The sequence below is a fragment of the Ochotona curzoniae genome, unplaced genomic scaffold (assembly GCF_017591425.1).
Source record: "Ochotona curzoniae isolate NIBS_2020 unplaced genomic scaffold, NIBS_Ocur_1.0 contig_3527, whole genome shotgun sequence".
NCBI classification, from domain to species: Eukaryota; Metazoa; Chordata; class Mammalia; order Lagomorpha; family Ochotonidae; genus Ochotona; species Ochotona curzoniae.
In genome coordinates this window covers 731,783-753,289 of record NW_024465897.1, presented here as the reverse complement: position 1 = coordinate 753,289, position 21,507 = coordinate 731,783, and the positions used below count along the sequence as shown (strand labels likewise).

General features: G+C 54.1%; 1 protein-coding gene and 1 non-coding gene across 2 annotated transcripts; both read left to right on the top strand.

Annotated features, from left to right (window-relative positions):
- Window positions 1-167: 167 nt before the first annotated feature.
- SLC3A2 (solute carrier family 3 member 2) lies at window positions 168-13,064 on the top strand. The gene is made up of 10 exons (XM_040981902.1): window positions 168-417; window positions 6,729-7,154; window positions 7,452-7,625; window positions 8,104-8,198; window positions 10,411-10,479; window positions 10,585-10,643; window positions 10,808-10,988; window positions 11,079-11,219; window positions 12,385-12,462; window positions 12,564-13,064. Exons 1-10 carry the CDS (start codon window positions 297-299, stop codon window positions 12,924-12,926), a joined length of 1,707 nt encoding a protein of 568 aa, XP_040837836.1. The 5' UTR covers window positions 168-296; the 3' UTR covers window positions 12,927-13,064.
- On the top strand, window positions 9,539-9,671 carry LOC121157672. The gene has a single exon (XR_005884092.1). It is a non-coding gene; the product is annotated as a small nucleolar RNA SNORA42/SNORA80 family (small nucleolar RNA).
- Window positions 13,065-21,507: the final 8,443 nt, after the last annotated feature.

Below are 21,507 nucleotides of genomic sequence, written 5' to 3'. Positions count from 1 at the left end.
ACTGAGCAGGGCGCAGGCGCAGAAGGAGAGCGCGGGAGTCGGGGCCGGGGCGGGAGACGGGGGTCCTGCGATGCGCATGCTCCCTGCGAAGCTGCGGCGCGGGGGAGGGGAAGGAGGCGCGCATGCGCTGTTGGGGAGTGCGGAGGCGTGTCGACTGCATTGCAGCGGTCCGCTGGGAGTGTGCGCGAGCATCACCGAGGGACGGTCCTTGCCGGTCCCCGCCGTCCACCCTTCGGCCCTGCCTCGAAACCCCCTCGTCTGCACTCATCCTAAGCCCGTGTGCGGGATCCGCCTCCATGGAGCCCAAGGACCCCGAGCTTTCCGAACCGGAGGCCGGCATGGCGTCGGATCCTCGCGAGGCGCCCGCTGCTCTTTCGGGGGCTGATGTCCAGGGTCTCGGCGCGGGGGGCGAGCCAGGTACGGGGCGGCAGGTCCCTTCTTACGTGGGAAAAGGTTCTGTGCTAGCAGGTGTTGCGTTAGTAGCAATGAGGAGAAGTCAGGCCGGGATCTAGACCAGTGGGAGCTGCATAGCTCTCCCCCAGCTCGGCTGGTTGGTTGTTTGGGTGCTAGAACACGTCTCGGGTAAGATACGTAGCTCTTTAACAGAATTCAGAGTGTCTAAGTGCGTGCTAGTTAACCAGAACACGTCTGTGGGCCAAAAGTGAGGTCGTTCAGTCCATGACAAGGTAGGGACTAGAAAAAAAAAAGAAATGGATGCGGTTTTTTGAAGCGATGGAGGGGTGGCAGGGACAAACACCTGCTGGACACACAAGCACTGCTGGGAACAGAGTGTCCTGTCGCTCCGTGGGGGACATACGGGGTAGACAAACCAGTACGTCCTAGCAGCTAAGTGCTGGGATAAAAATAAACTGAGAAGGGGAAGGGGCGCTCTGGGGTGGAGGCAGAGAATTGTAAAGATGTATTTATTTTTGTTGGAGTTTACAGAGAGGAGATGGAGGCCTCAATTGAGCACAACAGCCAGAGCTGAGGTGATCCGAAGCCCAGGTCTCCCACGCGGGTGCAGGGTCCCAGGGCTTTGGGCCGTCCTCGGCTGCTTTCCCAGGCCACAAGCAGGGAGCTGGATGGGAAGTGGAGCAGCTGGGACATGAACCAGCGCCCATGTGGGATCCTGGTGCGTGCAAAGCGAGGACTTTAGCTGCTGGGCTACTGTGCCAGGCCCATTCTGTATATATATTTTTAAAGGATCTGTTTTGAAGAACTACAGAGGAGTGTACAGAGAGGTCTTCTATCTGCTGGTTCACTTCTCAAGTGCCTGTGATGGCTGGGTCTGGCCCACGTTGAAGCCAGGAGCCTCCTTGTCTGCAACACAGGGGCAAGTCTTAGGCCATCCATCTGCTTTTCCAGGCCATTCTACGAGAGCTGGAATGGAAAGTTGGAGCAGCTTGGGTAAAAACAGCCGGTGGGAGAGAAGATTTATTTTTATTGCAAAGGCAGATATACAGAGAGGAGGAGAGACAGAGAGGAAGATCTTCTGTCGATGATTCACTCCCCAAGTGAGCGCAACGGTTGGTGTTGCCCTGATCGAAAGCCAGGAGCCAGGAGTCTTCCAGGTCTCCCACGTGGGTGCAGGGTCCCAAGGCCTTGGGCCGTCCTCGACTGCTTTCCCAGGACACAAGCAGGGAGCTGGATGGGAAGCAGGGCTGCCGGAGGATGGCCCAAAGCCATGGGAGACCTGGAAGAAGCTACTGGCTCCTAGCTTTGGATTAGCTCAGTTCTGGCCTTTGCTGCCATTTGGTGCAGTGAACCAGCGGATCAAAGATACTTCCGTTTCCTTCTCTCTGTAAATCTACCTTTAAAGAAAAAGGTTTATTTGTTTGGGGCCAGTGCTGTGAGCCCACCGCTACACGCGGCATCCCATTTAACACTGGTGTGAGTCTCAGTTGCTCCAGTTACTGTCAAGCTGCTAATGAGCTTGAGACAGTGGAGGACGGCCCAAGTCCTTAGGCCCCTGCTCTGTGTGGGAGGCCGGGAAGAAGTTCCTGGCTCCTGGCTTAGCGCCATTCAGCTCTGCTGTCACAGCCATTTCAGAAGCTAACCAGCAAATGGAAGATCTCTTTCTTGAAAGAATTACGAAAAGAGGGAGACACAGATCTTCCATCCCTGGTTTACTCGTGAAATCGCCACAGCCAGTTGGAGATGGGCTGATCCGAAGCCAGATTTTTCTGGGTCTCCTGTGCGGGTTTAGGATGCCGAGGCCTTGCGTGATCCTGTAATGCTTGCACTAGGCACATTAGCTGGGGGCTGGTTGGAAAGTGGAGCTACTGGGACTAGAACTGGAGTGCGTATGGAATGCCTAAGTCAAAGGTGTTAATTTAGCTTGATACACACAAGGCTGTCTACTTTCCCCATCCCAGATTTAAATTTGAAAATACACAAGTTCCATGATCTCCAAAATAGTTGAGTCTTGATTATTTTTTTCCTTGAAATAAGGTAGGAAGAAAACATTCTGTGAACAAAGGATGTATTTCCCAAGAGAGTGGAATGTATGTATTTGTAGAGGTATGGGTGTGTGCTCATGTATTTTGTTGACTTCAGCAGTAGGGTGGTGAGTAACGGCAAATGAGAAAAATGTGTTGAAAAACATTAGTCGAGGGTATTGACTGTTAATGTTAATCCCTGCTGCTCTGTGTCTGATCCAGCTCCCGGCGGATATGTCCCGGAAGGTGGCAGGTGATGCTAACACAGGTGCTTCGGCCCCTGTCACCCATGAGGGAGTCCTGGGGGGGAATTCTGGTCTCTTGCCTTTGGCTGGGCCTAACCCTGCTGTTCAAGCATTTTCCTTCTTTCTCTTTTTTATGTCTTTATTTCTTTTTTCTTTTTCTTTTCAAATTGAAAGGTAGAGTTACCGGCAGAAGGAGCTTCAGAGAAGTAGACTAGCTTGCCCTGCAGGTGGCAGCGGAACCCTTGGCACCACAGTGCTAGCCATTGCAGCCCTTTGGAGCGAGTCACGGATGGAAGCTCTGTCTGTTTCTCCGCTACTCTGCCTTTCAAATAGATGAAAATACTTGAATACATTATTATTCTTATTTTAAAAGATTTAATTTTATTGGGAAGATAGATTTACAGAGAGAAGGAGAGACAGAAAGATCTTCGATCTGCTGGTTCACTCACCAAGTGGCTGCAGCGGCCGGAGCCGAGCTGATCCAAAGCCAGGAGTCTCTTCCGGGTCTCCATGCGGGGCAGGGTCCCAAGACTTTGAACCATCCTCCATTGCTTTTCCAGGCCACAAACGGGGATCTGGGAGGGAAGTGGAGCAAGTGGGACACAAACTGGAGCCTACATGGGATCCTGGTGCATGCAAGGCAAGGACTTTAGCCACCAGGCTTCCGTGTCAGGTCCCCGTGAATGCATTATTTAATTAATTTATTTAATATTTGCTTTCATTGGAAAGGCAGATTTACAGACAGAGGGATGGGAAAGATCTTCCATCTGCTGGCTGCAGTGGCCAGAGCTGAGCTGGTCAGGAGCTCTAGCAGCCTCCTTCCGGTCTCCCTCGCGGGAGCAGGGACCCAAGGCTTTGAGCTGTCCTTGACTGCTTCCGCAGTCCACAAGCAGGGAGCTGGATGGGAAGTGGAGCAGGTAGGACAAGAACCGGACACTGGATGAGATGGTGGCACTTGCAAGGCAAGGATTTAGCCACTGAGCTGTTGTACTGGGCTTCTCTAAAACACTTATTAAATTTACAGTTTCAGTGGGCTAACTAATTCACACTGCTGTGCAGCCATCATCACCATCTATCAATCGCCACATTTTTTTTCATCTTCCATATTGAAATTCCATAACCACAGCTCTACTTGCTGTGAATGTACCTATATTGGATGCCCCACTTTGACTCGGAGGGATTAGCACAGAAAAAGTGGGTTTGCGCTGACAGCCATAGCGTTTGCTGGAGGAGCAACGTTGCCCTCATCTGGCAGCAAGAGGCACTGCATGCTGGACTGTTAGCTGGGAGAAAGGAGAGAGAATACAGAAATGCCAATTTTAAAAAAAGGAGGGCCCTGTGGAATGACTCCATGGCTGAATCTTCACAAGTGCCAGGATCTCCTGGACGCTGGTTCTAATCCTGGCAGCTCCACTTCCCATCCAGCTCCCTGCTGGTGGCCTGGGAAGGCAGTGGAGAATGGCCCAAGTACCTGGACCTTTGCCACCATGTGGGAGACCCAGAGGAAGCTCCTGACTCCTGGCGTGGGATTGGCTCAGCTCTGACCATTGCGGCCCCTGGGGAGTGAACCAGAGCTTGGAAGATCTCTGTTTCTTATTGTAAGAAATTAACTTGCATTTGCATTCAAAGGCCCTATCCCTGTCTACCTGAGTGAAAGGTGTCGGGGTGCCATGTCCCATGTCCTCTTGCCTCTGCATGGCTGAACTGCTTTATTTATTTCCTGTAATTATATATTGATTTGTCTATTTGCTGGCTCATTCTGCAGATAGATCTGTGTTGGCTGGGGCTCAGTTAAACTGAAGGCAGGATCCAGGAATTCATCCTGATCTTTAGGGGTCCAGAGCACTTGAGCCGTTCTCCTCTGCCTTGCCAGGGGCATTAAATGGAAGCTGGAGGACTGATACTCTGGCATAGCCAATTAAGCCTTAGCGTATGGCGCCGGCGTCCTGTATGGGCAACCTGTTCAAGACTCGGCTGTTCATTTCTCACCCAGTTCCCTGCTTATGGCCTTGGAAAGCAGTGGATGCTCAAGGCCTTGGGTCCCTGCCACCCACATGGGAGACCTGGCAAAGCTCCTGGCTCCTAGCTTTGGACCATCCCACCTCTGCCCAAAGCAGCCATTTGTGTAGTGAACCCGTGGGTGGGAGATTCTTTGTCCCTTTTTGTAACTTTGCCTTTCAAATAGAAATAGACATATCTCAAAAAAAAAAAAAAAAGTGGAGAGCAGGATTGGAAGTGGAGCATCTGGGATGGGATCAGAAGTCACGCCCATATGGGATACAGTAGCCTAACCCACTAAGCCATGGAGCAGGACAAGCTTTCTCTTGAAAGCTGAATTCTTTATAAATTAGATGGCTTGCCTATTGTAAATATTAACCTTTAGATTTCTTGGCATCCATGGAGACCTTTGGCCTCCCGCCTTTGTCTTCCTGTCCTCACTGCCTGAACATTTACAAGTCTTTCTTGTTTTCCTGCCTACACAGAATCACCTTGATAAGATACATTCTCAGCTTTGCAGTTCCTAAGAAGTGACAAGTTCGAGTTTGACTGACATAGTTCATCTACTCTGGGAAGCCACCAGGCAAAGCTACTGTATGCTCTGCCTGCAGGCTCATAAACAAGTAGTGTAGGGTCCCAGCCACTTGTCTTGAAGGGCAAACATCTAAAGAAAGAATTAATGGGACCAGGGATGTAGCAGAGGTAGATGCGTCGTGAGGGAAAGGAATTCTGTCTGGGGAATCAAAATAAGCTGTCACTTGAGCTCGGTCTGCAGTGGTGGAGAGGCCTGGAGAAGCTGGGGTGTTTGGAGTGGCTGGAGGGCAGAGTCCCTGACAAAACTGGGGCTGTAAGTTAGGAAATTGACTTCAGCCACCTAGAGTCGTGCGCCACCCCCCCACCCCCAGGTGTTGAGTGAGGACATTCTGGGGTGTTTGTCAGAGGACTTAAAGGAGAGCTCCTGGCCCTGCTTCTGAACTTTGAGCTTTCCTGCTGGGCATGAAGTCCACGCAGAAACCCCTGGGTGGCATTTTTTTATCGGGCATGCCCGGGGTACCTTAGCCCTGTTATCTGCATCCCCTAGGAGCCCCAGCCTCCGGCCCCATGCGGGAGTAGGAAGGGGAGGGGGTGTGCAGGCTTTGGGGGGCATGGCAGAGGATGAGACTTTTGCACCCCCCCCTTTTTTTTTTTCTGTTGCTTCACATCTTTGGTTTCCAAGCAGACAGCAATCCTGGCGTCCAGCCTAGGTGGGAGGGGAGAAAGAACCTGTTTCCTTAAGCTCTGAAAATAACCCAGCTGGCCCTGTTCAGGAACGGGCAGTCCCTGAGAGCCTTGGCACCTCACCCTGTTGATGTCTTAGTCCCAGCTGGGAACCCTGTGTCAGTACCGCTTCCCTCCCCGGGACCTCTGAGGAGGAGGAAGGCTTCGGAGCCTCTACAGTGCCAGCTGCCGTGGGGCCTGGCATTGCCAGGTGGGAAGGGGACTGGCCCTGGCTTCTGGGGTGGGTTCCCATTGCTGCAGTCCCTTCCCCCGCGTCTTCAGCCCTTCATCCTCAAATTCAGTCAAGTGGATGCACCCCTTGTAATGTAGGAGTGCCCAGCAACTAGTTGGTGCTTGCTGAATTAGCTACCACACATTCCAGCTGAGACAAGTGCGAGCAAGCAGGCCCTGCGGGAAGCCGAATTCCAGCAGGCGGGGAGAGGACGGGGCGGGAGAGGCAGAAGTCGGGGTTCTCTGAGTGCCAGTGGGGGTGTGGGGCAAGCGGAAAGTGTGCTGCTCCAGGTGGTCACTAGCCCGCAGAGGGGCCCCAGGACACTTGATTTGCAGGTTGCTGGGTGGGGAGAGGCCGCGCAGGGGTGGGACTCCCGGGTCTTCCCGCGCCCCACCTCAAAGGGGCGGCCCGGGGCGGGGCTCCCCGGCGCCCTGCCCAGCCCGGCGCCCGCGCCCCGCAGACGCCGGAGGGGACGCGCAGCCCAGTCACACGGGCCACGAGACCGCTCGCTTCGGGGCCGAGCCGCCGCCTGACCGAGGGCTGTCGCCGGTTCCGCAGGCACCATGAACCAGGACACCGAGGTGGATATGAAGGAGGTGGAGCTGAACGAGCTGGAGCCCGAGAAGCAGCCGATGAACGCGGCGTCCGAGGCGGCCGTGGCGGGCGGCGCGGAGAAGAACGGGCTGGTGAAGATCAAGGTGGCCGAGGACGAGGCGGAGGCGGCTCCGGGGGCCAAGTTCACGGGCCTGTCCAAGGAGGAGCTGCTCAAGGTGGCCGGCAGCCCCGGCTGGGTGCGCACGCGCTGGGCGCTGCTGCTGCTCTTCTGGCTCGGCTGGCTCGGCATGCTGGCCGGCGCGGTGGTCATCATCGTGCGGGCGCCGCGCTGCCGCGAGCTGCCCGCTCAGCACTGGTGGCACAGGGGCGCCCTCTACCGCGTCGGCGACCTGCAGGCCTTCCAGGCCCGCGACTCGGGCGACCTCGCGGGTGAGTGAGGGCGAGGCCGGCCCTGGGCCCCTCGGGTCGCCAGCGCCCACCCCCTTCGCCCCTGCTGCCCTCCCGGCGCGCGCGCTGTCCCTTTGTGTTCCCTTCTGGAACTTTGTCTTGGGCGGGCTGACTCAGCATCCTCCCTTCCCAGGAGGAGGCGGCTGGAGCCGGTCACAACCGGTTTGTGCAGTCAAGAGGCAGGCACCTTGCATCAGCTGCCCTGAGGCTCCCGACCCGCCCTCCCTCAGCGGGGAGCCTTGCCCGTTAACCCCTCATCCTCTCCTGCACCTCCTTCAGGTCTGAAGGATCGCCTTGACTACCTGAGCTCGCTGAAGGTGAAGGGCCTGGTGCTGGGCCCCATTCACAAGAATCAGAAGGACGATGTCGAGGGGACCGAGCTGAAGGCCATCGACCCGGCTCTGGGCTCCAGGGAAGATTTTGACAGTTTGCTGCTGGCTGCCAACAAGAAAAGTGGGTGTCCTCGGGAAGCTGGTGGGGCAAGCAGGGCGGTTTTATCTGGCTCACTCTTACCTCACATTTACAGCCAGACACAGGGGGAGGTTTGTTAGGGTCCCCAGGATAAAATGGGTGTTACATGGTTTGAGGGTACCTACTTCACTGGGCTATCAGCAGGCTTTTCTCCATGCCTCAGTGTCCCTGTTTGCAAAATGGAGACTTACACTTACGGAGACATTGGGGGGGGGGGGAAAGACTTGAAAACCATGCTGCAGCCAAGTAGGGAAGCACAATAGAAGGGTCCCCAGCGTGGCCTTCGTTTTCAGGGCTGAGCTCGTGTGTGTGTGTGTGTGTGTGTGTGTGTGTGTGTGTGTGCTTCGAGGAGAGCAGGTCTGCCAGGCTTCAGCCCCGGGCTTTTGTACCTTCTGGTGCAGGTGGTTCCCTCTGCTCCCTCAAAAATCTCACGCGTGCCTCCTCCTGCCCACTGTTCCAGGCATCCATGTCATTCTGGACCTCACCCCCAACTACCTGGGCGAGAACTCCTGGTTCCTCCCCACTCAGGTTGATGTTGTGGCCGCCAAGATGAAGGTGCGTGTTGCAGCTGGTGGTGGTGGTGGTGGTGGGAGTCGGAATGCTAGGCGGGCCCTGGCGGGAGTGCAGGAATGTGGCCTCCCGGGCCTGGAAGGATGGGCCTGCAGGGCACTCGCTCGGGTTTTTCCTCATTTCCTTGAGGCTGTGGATCAGACAGGGTCAGATGTCACTGCAGCTTTGAGCTGTCTCCCTTTGGAGAGAGGAAGCCCTTTCTGGTGGGAATCTTGTCCCGACTGGCTTCCCAGCGCTTGTTTGATGTGCTTGGAGCAGAGCCCAGTCTGAAAGTGGAAGCCCCGGTGGCTTCCTATGTCTGGGACTGTGCCAAGTGTGTTATAGCTCTTTCCTGATTCCCAGTGTGCCCGCGTCTCACGTGCACACGGGAAAGCTGAGTGGGGGTGGCTTCAGGTGCCCTGTGGTTCTGCTCCGGCAGTCGCCTTTCCCCAGCGTAGTCTCCACAGGCTCTGAGTGTGGCCTCCACTCCCTGGGCCCGGGGTCTAGGACACCGGGCAAGAAATGGAGTTACATTTTAAAGATTTATTTATTTTTATTAGAAAGTCAGATTTACAGAGAGGAAAGACAGAAAGATCTTTCATCTGCTGCTTCATTCCTAAAGTGGCTGCAGCGGCTGGAGCTGAGCTGATCCGAAGCCAGGAGCTTCTTCTGGGTCTCCCATGCGGGCGCAGGATCCTGAGGCTTTGGGCCGTCCTCGACTGCCTTCCCAGGCCACGAGCAGGGAGCTAGAAGGGAAGTGGAGTAGCAGGGATAAGAACTGGCATCAGTATGGGATGCTGGCACATGCAAGGCGAGGGCTTTAGCCACTAGGCTACTGCCCTGGGCCCAGCGAGAATGTTTTAGACATTTAATCTTTACCTAATGGATGGGTGTAGTGAGAGGAGACAAAGATCTTATATTTGCTGGTTAGCTCCCAAATCCTGGCAACATCTGGGGTAACATCTGGCAACAGCCTGGGTCTCTCATGAAGATGGATGGCAGGGCCCGAACCATAAATTACATAAATTAGTTTAAAAAAATTTTTTAACATCAGAAATACAGAGAGAAAGAGGTAGAAAGATCTTTCATCCATTGGTTCATTCTGCCGGTGGCCACAGTGGCTGGAACGGAACCAGTCCAAAGCCAGGAACCAGAAGCCTAGAGCCTCCTCCAGGTCTCCCACACTGGTGCAGGGTCCCAAGGCTTTCCCAGGCCACAAGCAGGGAGCTGGAAGGGAGGCAGAGCAGGCAGTTTGAGTCCCGGCTGCTCCACTTCCTGTCCAGCTTCCTGCTGACGCACCTGGAGGCAGAGGGTGCGTCACGAGGGGTGACAATGCAGATTGGACCGCATGGATTTGGATTTATGGCAGGCCCGTCGCCCTGGACCTCTCATAGTGTCCCATGCCAGAGCAAGCTGGCCCCGAACCATTGCCCGGCCTCTTCTCCATAGGTTGTTGGCACTGAAGCGGGTCGCACAGTAGAAAAAAACAAAGAAGATGGTGCTTAGAGGAGAAGCCCCTGGGGCTGAAAAGGGCTTCTGGGGAAGGGGCTTCTGCTTCGAGCCAGCCAGCCGGGGGAGCAGCGGGACTTGAGCCAGAGCCTGTTCCGAGCCGGACGTCTCAGCTCCGTCCCTACCGCCCCGCGGTTCCTGGGGTTGTGCTTTGCATCTGAACCTTTGACTCTTTGGCCTTGTTCTGACTAGCTCTTTCTTGTGCTCTCACAAAACTCAAAACTTGGCTCTGGGAACACTTGGAGTCTTGTTGCTGCTTCTGCCTGATTTATAGGGACACCAACAGTGGAGCCTTGCGACTGGGGGGCAGAGGGGCTCTGGGACAGAATGAGTGGCTTTCCCAGGCCATGGTCCAGCTGTCAATAGCTTTTTTTTTTTTTTTTTTTTTTAAATTTATATGTTTTACTGAAAAGACAGGTTTACAGAGAGGAGAGACAGACAGAAAGATGTTCCATCTGCCGGTTCACTCCCGAAGTGGCCTCAGTGCCCGGAGCTGAGCTGACCCAAAGCCAGGGGCTTCTGGGAGTCCCACGCAGGGGCAGGGTCCCAAGGCTTTGAGCTGTCCTCCACAGGCTACAAGCAGGGAGCTGGAATAGACTGGACATGAACTGGCTCCTACATGGGATCCCAGTGGATGCAGCGTGAGGATTAGTCGCTAGGCTACTGTACCAGGCCCTCAATAGCTTTTGTATTTCTGTGTTGCTTGCAGGAAGCTCTGGATTTCTGGCTGAAGGCTGGCGTGTATGGCTTCCAAGTTCGGGATGTGGAGAATCTGACGGTAAGTTCTCTTTTCAGGCGAGAGGCCAAGCACGCCCGAGAGCCGAGGGCCTCAGTTAGGCCCTGGCCGTGCTCCCTGGTCCCTGATTCCACCTTTTCCTCCTAGAATGCAGCCTCACACTTGGCCGACTGGCAGAACATCACTAAGAGCTTCAAGGAAGACAGGTGGGTGCCAGCCGACCCTTCCCCGGGCTCGTCGTCTCCCCTGTGGGAGCCCTGTCGTACAGAGCTGGGTCCCGACGAGGGTGGTTCCCGGGCCAGGGGTCTCTGTTGACCTCCAGTCTCCTCCATTTGCTGTCCTGTACCAACCCGGACACTGCCCGCTGCAGGCTCCTACTTGTAGGAACTGGGTCCTCTGGCCTTCGTCCGACCCTGGACCTGCTCGAGTCCACCAAGGACCTTCTGCTGACCAGCTCCTACCTGGCATCCTCTGCTTTTACTGCCGAGGATACGAAATTGCTCGTCACCCAGTATTTGAATGCCACGGACAGTCACTGGTGCAGCTGGAGCGTGAGTCCTGGGAGTGGTGGGAGCAGGGAGCCTGTTGGGGCTGGAGGCAGAGGTGGACTCTGGGGCTCACCAGTGTCTCGGTCCCCGCAGCTGTCACAGGCTGGGCTGCTGACTTCCTTTGTGCCGGCTCAACTCCTCCGACTCTACCAGCTGCTGCTCTTCACCCTGCCCGGAACCCCTGTCTTCAGCTACGGGGATGAGATTGGTCTGCAGGCCACGCTTCCTGGACAGGTACCGTGTGCTCTCTGCCCAGTACACTGGGTCCTGTGGGTGGTGCCTGAAAGACAGTCTTTGGGTAGAGCTGGGGTTGGCTCCTGGTGAGTCGCATAGTTCATAGCCGTGTGGCCTTGGGCAAATTCTTTTACCCCTTTGCACCTTGGCCATCTCTTCTGTGATTCTGTGTTTTCTTAAGATTTGTTTATTTTTATTGGAAAGGCAGATTTATAGAGAAAAGGAGAGAGAGAGGCTTTGGACTGTCTTCTGCTGGTTTTCCAGGCCACAAGCAGGCAGCTGGATGGGAAGCAGAGCAGACAGGGCACGAACTGGTGCCCAAATGGGATCCTGGTGCTTTAGAAAGCAGGGGTTTGGGCCCGGAGTGATAGCGTGGTGGTTAAAGTCCTCGCCTTGCATGCCCGAAATCCCATATGGGCACTGGTCTAATCCCGGCAGCCCCACTTCCCATCCAGCTCCCTGCCCTGTTTGTGGCCTGGCAAAGCAGTGGAGGACGGCCCAAAGCCTTGGGATCCTGCACCTGTGTGGGAGACCTGGAAGGGTGTTCCTGGCTTCTGATTGGCTCAGCTCCAGCCGTTGTGGTTACTTGGGGAGTGAACCATCGGATGGAAGATCTTCCTGTCTCTCCTCCACTGCATATCTGCCTTTGCAATAAAAATAAATAAATCTTAAAAAAAAAAAAAAAAAGAAGCAGGGGTTTTAGCTACTAAGCCATTGCGCTGAGCCCAGTCCTCCATTTCCTTTAAGGTTGGTTGGGATTGGCATGTGGTACTGCAGGTGGCTCCACGTGGGACTTGTACCACGCCAGAGAGCTGGGTTCCATCCTGGCCCTACATGAGATCTTGCTGCTGTAATGCAGTTCCCGGGAGGCAGCTCACGTAGTTGGGTCCCCGTCCAGCACGTGGGAGATCCGGATTGAGTTCCAGGCCACTGAAGTCATTTTGGAATTGACCCAGTAGATGGGAGATCTGTATGCTGCCTTTCATATGAATAAATCTTATGTAAAAAGAAAACCTGAGGAGGGAGTTGAGCGAAGACTTGAGGGACGTGGCTCTTGGCAGCTGAGGGACAGTGTGCACAGGAGCCTGGCCTGGGGGGCCTCCTGGTCCCGTGAAAGCCGGGTGTGGCGTGCGTGTGAGATGAGCGCGCTGTCTCTGCCCTCCAGCCTGCCAAGGCCCCAGTCATGCTGTGGGATGAAGCCAGCCTGCCCAGCGCTTCTGTGGGGGCCAACATGACGGTGAAGGTAAGCGGGCCTGGCCAGCAGAGGGTGGGCGGACGCTGGTACAGACCTGCCCATCCCGCCGTACCCTGACACCCCTTCTGCCATGTCTTCATCATTCTTAGGGTCAGAACCAAGACCCTAACTCCGTCCTGTCCCTCTTCCGGCGGCTGAGTGACCAGCGGGGCAAGGAGCGCTCCTTGCTGCACGGCGACTTCCACGTGCTCTCCACCGGCTACAGCCTCTTCTCCTACGTCCGCCACTGGGACCAGAATGATCGGTTCCTGGTAGTGCTCAACTTTGGGGACGTGGGCTTGTCAGCCAGGCTGGGGTCCTCCAACCTGCCTGCCAGCGCCAGCCTGCCAGCCGAGGCCAACCTGCTGCTCAGCACCCACCCAGACCGCGAGGAGGGCACCGCCCTCGCGCTGGAGCAGCTGCACCTGGAGCCTCACGAAGGGCTGCTGCTCCGCTTCCCCTATGTGGCCTGACCCTCCCCGACCCTCCCCAGGCCCTTTGGGGTCTGGGCTCTTTTTTGTTTTTTTTTTTTAACTGTTGCAGATTACAGATGTACCCACAAATGGGGGGTTTGGTTTGCTGTCTTCAAATAAAAGTCGCCCCTCTCTGAAGAGCTTGTGTCTTGCTTCCTCCTCTCTGTTCCAGCAGGAATTTCTTTCTCCCCTCCGCTCCTCTCCCCACCCCACGGTGGTTTCATTAGGGACCAAGGCTCAGCACTGTCCTTCGATGGTCAACAGGGAGGCCCACGCCTCTTCCGTCGGGCCAGGCCGGGTGCTCTCCAGAGGCCTTGGGTCTGGCTGACTTTATTATCCTTGAGCAAATTTTTGCAGCTGAGGTGCTCAGTGCTCCTGTTTTTGCGGATTTGGGCCTGTTTAGGTGAGCATCGGGTGGGATGGCCCAGGCCGTAAGAGGCGCTTGCACTCATCCAGAAAGAACGTTGTGAGCTCTCAGTAGGGGCCAGGATCCGTTCTGGGCCTGCAGTTACATCAGGGTGAGGTACGGGAATCCCTGCTCCTCAAGTGATTCCATTCTTCATGGTAGGACAAGTACACTTTGCTTATAGTGCAGTGTGGGATACGAAGTACAGAATAGGGGTCTGGTGTGGTAGCCTAGTGGCTAAAGTCCTCATTTTGCGAGCACTGGGATCCCATATGGGTTCCAGTGTGTATATCATCTGTTCCACTTCCCATCCAGCTTCCTGCTTGTGGCCTGGGAAAGCAGTCCAGGACGGCCCAAAGCCTTGGGACCCTGCACCCATGTGGGAGACCTGGAAGAGGCTGCTGGCTGCTGGCTTTGGATTGGCTCGGATCCGGCCATTGTCACTTGGGGAGTGAACCAGCAGACAGAAGACCTTTCTGTGTTTCCTTCTCTATATCTGCCTTTCTAATAAAAATAATAAATCTTAAAAAAAAAGTGCGACTATCGGGCAGCTCTGTGACCTGGCCCAGCGTCCTGGAGGCATGCGTGTGCCGAGTGGCCCCTTGCGCAAGCAAGTTGGCCTGGACTGCTGGCATCCAGCCTTGGTTCAGTCACGGCCTGTCTTCGGAACTGGCCTTTCCTCCAGGTGTTGTGCCCCATTGACATGTTACCCCAGGTTGAGGGACCTGAAGGTGAAGGCCAAATGTCTGGCAGATGAATTCGGCATCGCACAGAGGGCCTGACATTGGGCTAAACACAGAGATGTGCTTGGATCGGGAGTTTCGGGAGCTCCTTAGCTGTCCAGCTGGGTAGCAGGGAATCTGCCTAGGTAGGTTTGCTGTTGTGTCCTGGAACACAGGCCACTCGCTGGAGGTGGTCAGGGGTGTGTGGATCCCGCTGTAGTCCTGTAGGCCTCGCATTCCTAGGAGCTAGATTTGGCCTTCCCAGCCATCTTAGGGAAAACATTTTTTTTTTTCAGATTTATTTTTATTGCAAAGTCAGATATACAGAGAGGAGAGACAGAGTGGAAGATCTTCCATCCAATAATTCACCACCAGGTGAACGCAGCTCCTGGTGCTGTGCCAATTTGGAGCCAGGAGCCAGGAACATCCTTCCAGGTCTTCCACACGGGTGCAGGGTCCCAAGGCTTTGGGCCGTCCTTGACTGCTTTCCCAGGCCACAAGCAGGGAGCTGGATGGAAGTGGAGCTGCCGGGATTAGAATCAACACCTATATGGGATCCTGGTGCATTCAAGGTGAGGACTATTAGCCCTATTAGCCCCTATGCCACTGTGCCGGGCCCCAATTCCACTCTTTGGTTCTATGCATTTGAATCTAGTAATTCCCCCTTGCCTGGGGTTTCAGTTACCCATGGTCAGCTATAGAAAATTCCAGAATAACGCAAAAACTTTAGATTGCCCACCATTCGGAGTGGTTCAATGAGACTTTTTTTTTGTTTTTTTAGAGTTACACAGTGAGACAGCCAAAGAGAGTTCTTGCCATCTGTTGGTTCAAGCACAAAATTATCTTAACTGTTGTGGCTCGGCCAGACTAGGCACTTCATCTGAATCTCCCATGTGGGTACAGGGGCCCAAGGAATTGGGCTTCCCTCTGTTGCTTTCCTAGGCATGTTGGTACGGTGCTGGATCAGAAGTGAGGCAGTGGGGACTTGAACTGACACCCCTATGGGATGCTCAGTACTGCAGGCAGATGTTAAGCCTGCTAGCATAGACCCCTACACCTGGCATGTGAATTCTCTTGCCCACACACTCACTGTAGGCACTCGCCTATTGCTTGATGTCTGGGCTGTCAGGCCAACTGCCTGGGGTTTGGCAAATGCTTCTGAGAAGCAATCAGGTAGAAAGTATTGACTTTGGGAAGAAAAAGATTATATAGATTTTTTGAGGGGAAGATTGATAAGGGAGAGATTTTCCATTCACTGATTCTCTCTCCGTATATCCACAACAGCTGGGGCTAAGCTATGCAGAAGCCAGGAGCCAACTAACTCACTCACTCCCATCCGGATCAGCTGTGGGGGTAACTCACTGTGGCCTGCTTGGGAGGCATCTGTGAGCTATGCTCCACTCCACTCAGACCAGCTTTTGGGGGCTGGGACATGGGGCTAGGGTAGCCCTGGTTCTCCCAAGCGTGCTGTCCAGACAGGCTCGGGGATGGCTGTGGGTTGAGAGTGGCAGTATTGCTGTCAGTGTCTTCCCCGTGACACAGTCCCATGAGCCCACCAGGAACCCCTGCCCTTTTCAGAACTGCAGTTGGTCTCACTGATGGGAAGCAGCCAGCTGTTTCGTGGTGCATGGAGATGTCAGATCTCGGGAACCGGTGAGTGTGTGCCGTGACATTGGCTAAGAATGCCCGGGACCTAGGGGGTTACGAACAGCACAGAGCGAGGGCTGCCATGGCCCCTGCGTCAGTGGCTACCTCTCTGGAGAAGATCCTCCTGGGTTTCAGGTACCTGTGCGAGGCGGTGCAGGGGCCAGCCCGCCTGGCTTAGGGGGATGCCGCTGCCTAAGTCCCCCATGTGCCTGGGAGGCTGGCCACCTGAGCCTCCCAGGGTCTGCATCCCATTGAACGATCATCCAGCCTGCTGCTGTGAGTCAACTGAAGTTCAGAAACCAACCTTGAAAGGCAAATAGATGCCAGCAGCTAGTCGGAATAATGGGGGACACAGATATGGGAACTGACCGGAAACTCTCTGGCTTCAAGATGGACCCATTAGATGAAACAGAAATTTACAAACTTGGAATGCACAAGTCTTGTGTGTCTCATCAGTGAGAAGTAGCAATAGAAGATGAGCTGAATCTACATCTACCCTTAGGATTAGGGTGGGATGCCGCTCGCTGAGGGCCAGGAGCTGAAGCCACACCCCCCTCCGTATAATCATTACATTAGGACTCATTCCACAGAGGGTCTTTCTCCAACATGGGACCGAAGTAACCAGTCCCCAGCTGAGGCATGCTAAGCTTCGCAATCGGGAGGGTTGCCTTTTGCAGCAGGCCAGTTCCACCAGTTCTGTCCACTAAGGCCTTTTCCATCAGCATGCATCCAACACAACATGCTGCAGTGTCTCAGCTCTGCAAATGCAATGCAGGCGCCCTGCTCAGGGCCTTGGAGAAGCAGGCCCAGATGGGTGGGAGACCCGGCAGAGCTCCTGGCTCCAGACATCAGCCTGGCCCATCCTGTGCTGGGATGGCCATCTGGAATGAAGCAGTGGACTGAACACTTCTCTCTTCTCTATTTTTTTTTAAAGATTTTATTTTATTTGAATTGAAAAGGCAGATGTACATACAGGAAAAGAGACAGAGAGGAAGATCTTTTGTCCATTGGTTCATTCCCACGACAGCTAGAGCTGTGCTAATCTGAAGCCAGGAGGCAGGAACTTCTTCCAGGTCTCCCATGTGGGCGCAGGGTCCCAAGGCTTTGGGCCGTCCTCGACTGCTTTCCCAGGCCACAAGCAGGGAGCTGGATGGAAAGTGGAGCAGCTAGGATTAGAGCCTGCACCCATTTGGGATCCCAGCGTGTGCAAGGCAAGGACTTTAGCCACTAGGCTACCGTGCCAGGCCATATTCTGGATATCCGCCCATACTCAGATGCATAGTTTGCAAATATTTTCTTTTTTTTTTTAAAAGATTTATTTTTATTGGAAAGGCGGATATACAGAGAGGAGAGACAGAGAGGAAGATCTTCCGTCCAATGATTCACTCCCCAAGTGAGCGCAACGGCCGATGCTATGCGATCCGAAGCCAGGAGCCTCTTCCGGGTCTCCCACGCGGGTGCACGGTCCCAAAGCTTTGGGCCGTCCTCGACTGCTTTCCCAGGCCACAGGCTGGGAGGGAAGCAGGGCTGCCGGGATTAGAACCGGTGGCCATATGGAATCCCGGGCGTGCAGGGCGAGGACCTTAACCACTTGCGCCACCACGCGGGGCCCGCAAATATTTTCTTGATTCTGTTGGTTGCCTCTTTGTTGAGTATTTTCTTTGTTGTGTAAAAGCTTCTTGCCTGGATTTAATTCTTGTGCCTGTGCTTCTGCAGTCTTTTTTTTTTTTTCAGATTTATTCATTTTTATTTGAAAGATTTTACAGAGAGGGGAGGAGAGACAGAGAGGTCTTCCATCAGGTGGTTCACTTTTCCCAAATGACCACAATGGTCAGAGCTGAGCAGAGCTGAGCTGAGCTGAAACTAAGAACCAGGAGGTCTCCCATGTGGGTGCAGTAGTCCAGAATCTGGGCCATCCTCTGCTGCTTTCCTAGACCATTAGTAAAGAGATGCGTTGCAAGTGGAACAAGCAGGAACAAACAGGACTTATGGGATGTGGGGGTTGCAAGGCAGAGGATGAGGCTGCTGAGGCACTGCCTGGGCTTGCTCCTGGTTCTGGAGTCTTACCCGACAAGTCTTAGCCTGGGACGGTGAGAATTTCCTCTATGCTTTCCTGTAGTAATTTGCTGGTCAAGGGTCATAGATTCAGACCCTTTCTCCCTTGCAAGTTGATTTTAGGGTACGGGGTAAGGCAGGGGTGTTGTTTCATCCCTGTGATGCAGAGATGCAATTTTTCCGACACCATTGTTGAAGAGACAGGTAGTGATTTTAGTTCATTCGTCAAAGATAAGTTGATTGTAGGTGTATGAAGCTTTGGGGTTTCTAATCCATTGCATTGGTCCACATGTTCATTTTTGTGGCAGTATCGGGCTTTGTTTGCTTTTATTTTAAATATTTACTTGAAAGGTGGAGTTATAGAGGGAGGGAAGAGGCAGCGAAGGATCACCACCCAAGTGGCTGCAATAGCCAGAGATGGGCCAGGCAGAAGCTGGGAGATTCAGCCAGGTTCCACCCGGTTGCAGCAGCCCAAGCATTTGTGTCACCTGGTGCTGCTTTGCGTTAGCAGGGGCTGGATTAGCAGTGGAGAGGCTGGGACGTGAACTGGTGCCCGTGTGAGAAGTCATTGTTGTGGGTGAACTTGTTAAGCCGCAGGCTGACCCTTCCTTAAAGTACACCTTGCAATCAGATGCCTTCAGCTCTGCTTTCATTGTTTCAGATTGTTTTAACTGGAGCCCCTTGTTTTCCTGTGCACTTTAGCATTGTGTTTTCTGGTTCTGAGTAGAATGCCCTTGGCGTTTTGATTGGTTATTGCAATGAAGCTGCAAACTGCTTTGGACAATATGGGCATTTTGATAATATTAATTGTTTCAATCCAAGAACATGGAATTGTTTTTTTTTTTTCATTTTTTATTTGTCTTAATTTTTTCCCCTTAGTGTTTTGTAGAAATCTTTCACATCTTTGGATGAATCTGTTCTGAGGTATTTAAATTTTTTGTAGCTATCCTGAATGGGATGCACCGTACAACTCATCCTTAGTGATGGCATTGTTTGTGTTTACAAAGTCTACTTTTTTAAAAAAAGATTTATTTATTTTATTAGAAACGCAGATGTACAAAAAGGAGGAGAGACAGAGAGGAAGATCTTCCGTCCCATGATTTACTCCCAAGTGGCTGCAACGGCCGGTGCTATGCCGACCTGAAGCCAGGAGCCAGGAGTTTCTTTCCAGGTCTCCCACATGGTGCAGGGTCCCAAGGCTTTGGGCTGTGCTCGTCTGTTTTCCCAGGCCACAAGCAGGGAGCTGGATGGGAAGTGGGGTGACTGGGATTAGAACCGGAGGCCATATGGAATGCTGGCATGTGCAAGGCGAGGATTTAGCCACTGAGCCATTACTCTAGGCTTTTTACCTGTTTTTCAAATAGAAAATGAACAGGCTGAAAATCAAATGACATTCTCTTAACCATCGAAGCCTCTATTTGTGAGAGGTCTTTGGCCGACTCAGAATTTGGTGCTAGAAAGCTTGGCTGTGGTCCTGAGCTGGTGATGCCAGGGAAGCCCCAGGACAGAACTTGCCATGAGGCTGGGTGTAGTCCTGCTGGTCCCGTTGTGGGCAGGAGACGGACAGCCGGAGGCTCCCTTGCAGCCACAGCAGCTGTCCTCCGTTTGCCACATTACAGAGGAACGCAAGGAGATGCAGAGCCGCAGAAGCATGCCAGGTTTTCGTGGGGCAGCAATGCAAAGCGTGACCCAGCTGTCCTGGGGCAGGTCTGTCAGCACTCTCTGAGTTACTACTGCTATGCCCCAGGGACTGGCCCTGCGATTCCCTCGACCAAAGAACCGGATGCTTGACATTCTAAACGCTGTGGGCACAACTGCCTGAGACCACGGGCTTCACGAGACTTGGTTTTCTCTTGGGTCACGTGATACACTGAGGTGCCGTGGTCCTGGGAATAATTACATTCCTGAACTAAAGGGTGTGGGGCAGCAGCGAGGAGGCCCTCTAGTGGACGACATGTGTGCAACACTGGACCACTGGCTAGCGTGCCCAGCACCCAGTTGAGCCGGCTTGCTGAGTGAGGAACAGTACGCAGCACGGACTGCGTGCTTTGGGTCACTTAGGGAGAGCGGTGCGATCCTGCAGGAGGCCGGAGCACAGTGTACACCACAGCCTTGTCCACGTTAGCTCGACTTACCCGCTGTGCTGATGAGCAGGCCCACGCTGACTGCAGAATCCTCTGGAACAGTGTGGGTTATGGAATCAGAATCTGCAATGTGAGGCATAGGGGTGACGTTGGGATTTTTTTATTATTATATATTTTAGATTTTTTTTTTTTTTTAATTTGAAAGTCAAAGTGAGAGAGAGATATCCTCCATTAGCTGATTCAGCAGGCCTGGGTTGGACCAAAGCCAGGAGCAAGGAACTCCATTGTAATTTCCCATGTGGCCAGTTGGGACCTAAGCACTTGGGTCGTCCTCTCCGTTGCCTTCCCCGGCACGTTAGATGAGAGCCTGGTTTGCAATGGAGCAGCTGGGCTGCACCCTGGCGCTCTGATAAGGACACTGGTATTGCAGTGGCCCTGGCAGCTTTTGGCCACCTGCTCTCAGTGACTCCCCAGCCAGGCCGGTGTGTTTTGAACTTGCTTAGTTACAACAGACCATTCTGGCTGAAACAGCACAGCAGAACCACAGAACAAGCACAGACAGGAATGAGAAAGAAACATTGTTTTCACAGGGAAACTGCTGGAATGCTTTTGGCAGGGAGAGACTTAGTTGGGTTTAAGTTCCGTAGACCCAACTCACCTTGCTGTTACAGCGGGAGTAAGTTGTGGGTGACTGTGTCTGTGGACACAGAGCCAACTGGGGGACCATGGACTACCTCAGCAAGGTTCAGAAGGGAAGGAGACACAGGCTGTGGGGCTCAGAGGAGTGAATGCCTTGAAATGCTGTTCCCAGTGAATCCCAGTTTTGTTGTCCCCAGGAGGCATGTCCTGAGGGACTGGGGAGCCACTAAGGTGACTGCTGAGGCTGGGACCTTCGTGTTGAGTAGGGGAGGGAGGAAGAGGAGCAGCTGCAGGCGGGCAGGCGAGTGGCTGGATGTGGGTGTCCTGGGAGTACACAGCTCAACAGGCCACAGACATAGCAACCTCTAGGGTAGGGGTCAGGCAGGGTGCCCTGGTGGGGTGCGGTCGGGAGAAGGGCTAAAGGGTGAGACTGGAGCTCTGCTTAGCTGGGGTTTGGGACTAGAAGGCCAGAAGCAGCAGCTGGGACAGTGCCAGGCTGTTGGCAAGGAGGCCATTGGTGGTGTCCAGAGCACCTCCTGGGTTTTTCTGACTTTGAGGGCAGGAGGGATTCGTACGCCTTTGCTGGTAGCACTGGTTAGAGTGCTGGGGTTCATGAGCAGCAAAAGAATGTGCTGGAAGGCCACCAAGAACTGCCAGGAGGAAGCAAGACCTGACTTGGAGAATGGGCAGGAAGCAAGCGCCAAGAAGCCGGAGGGGCAATTGTCTTCTGACGGGAACAACCTGAGATGCTGCCATGGGGATGTGCTGCCAAGATGTGTGGCTGGGCACAAAGGCCCCCTGGCCTCCCACAATGGGGAGGGTGTGTTGGGGGGAGCACAGAGTGTTCCAGTCAGGAGGGCCCTGGTGTGTCCTGAGTCTGGGGACTAAGGGGAGTGCCCCTTCCCGCTCTCTCTGGCTGCTGAGCCATGCACCAAGTCCCCTTGCGAGCATGGTGCAGGGGCGGGGGGCAGTGCTGCAAACAGAGGCATCAGGAAGCACTTTCGAGGCTTTTGGTTTGAGCAGCTGCA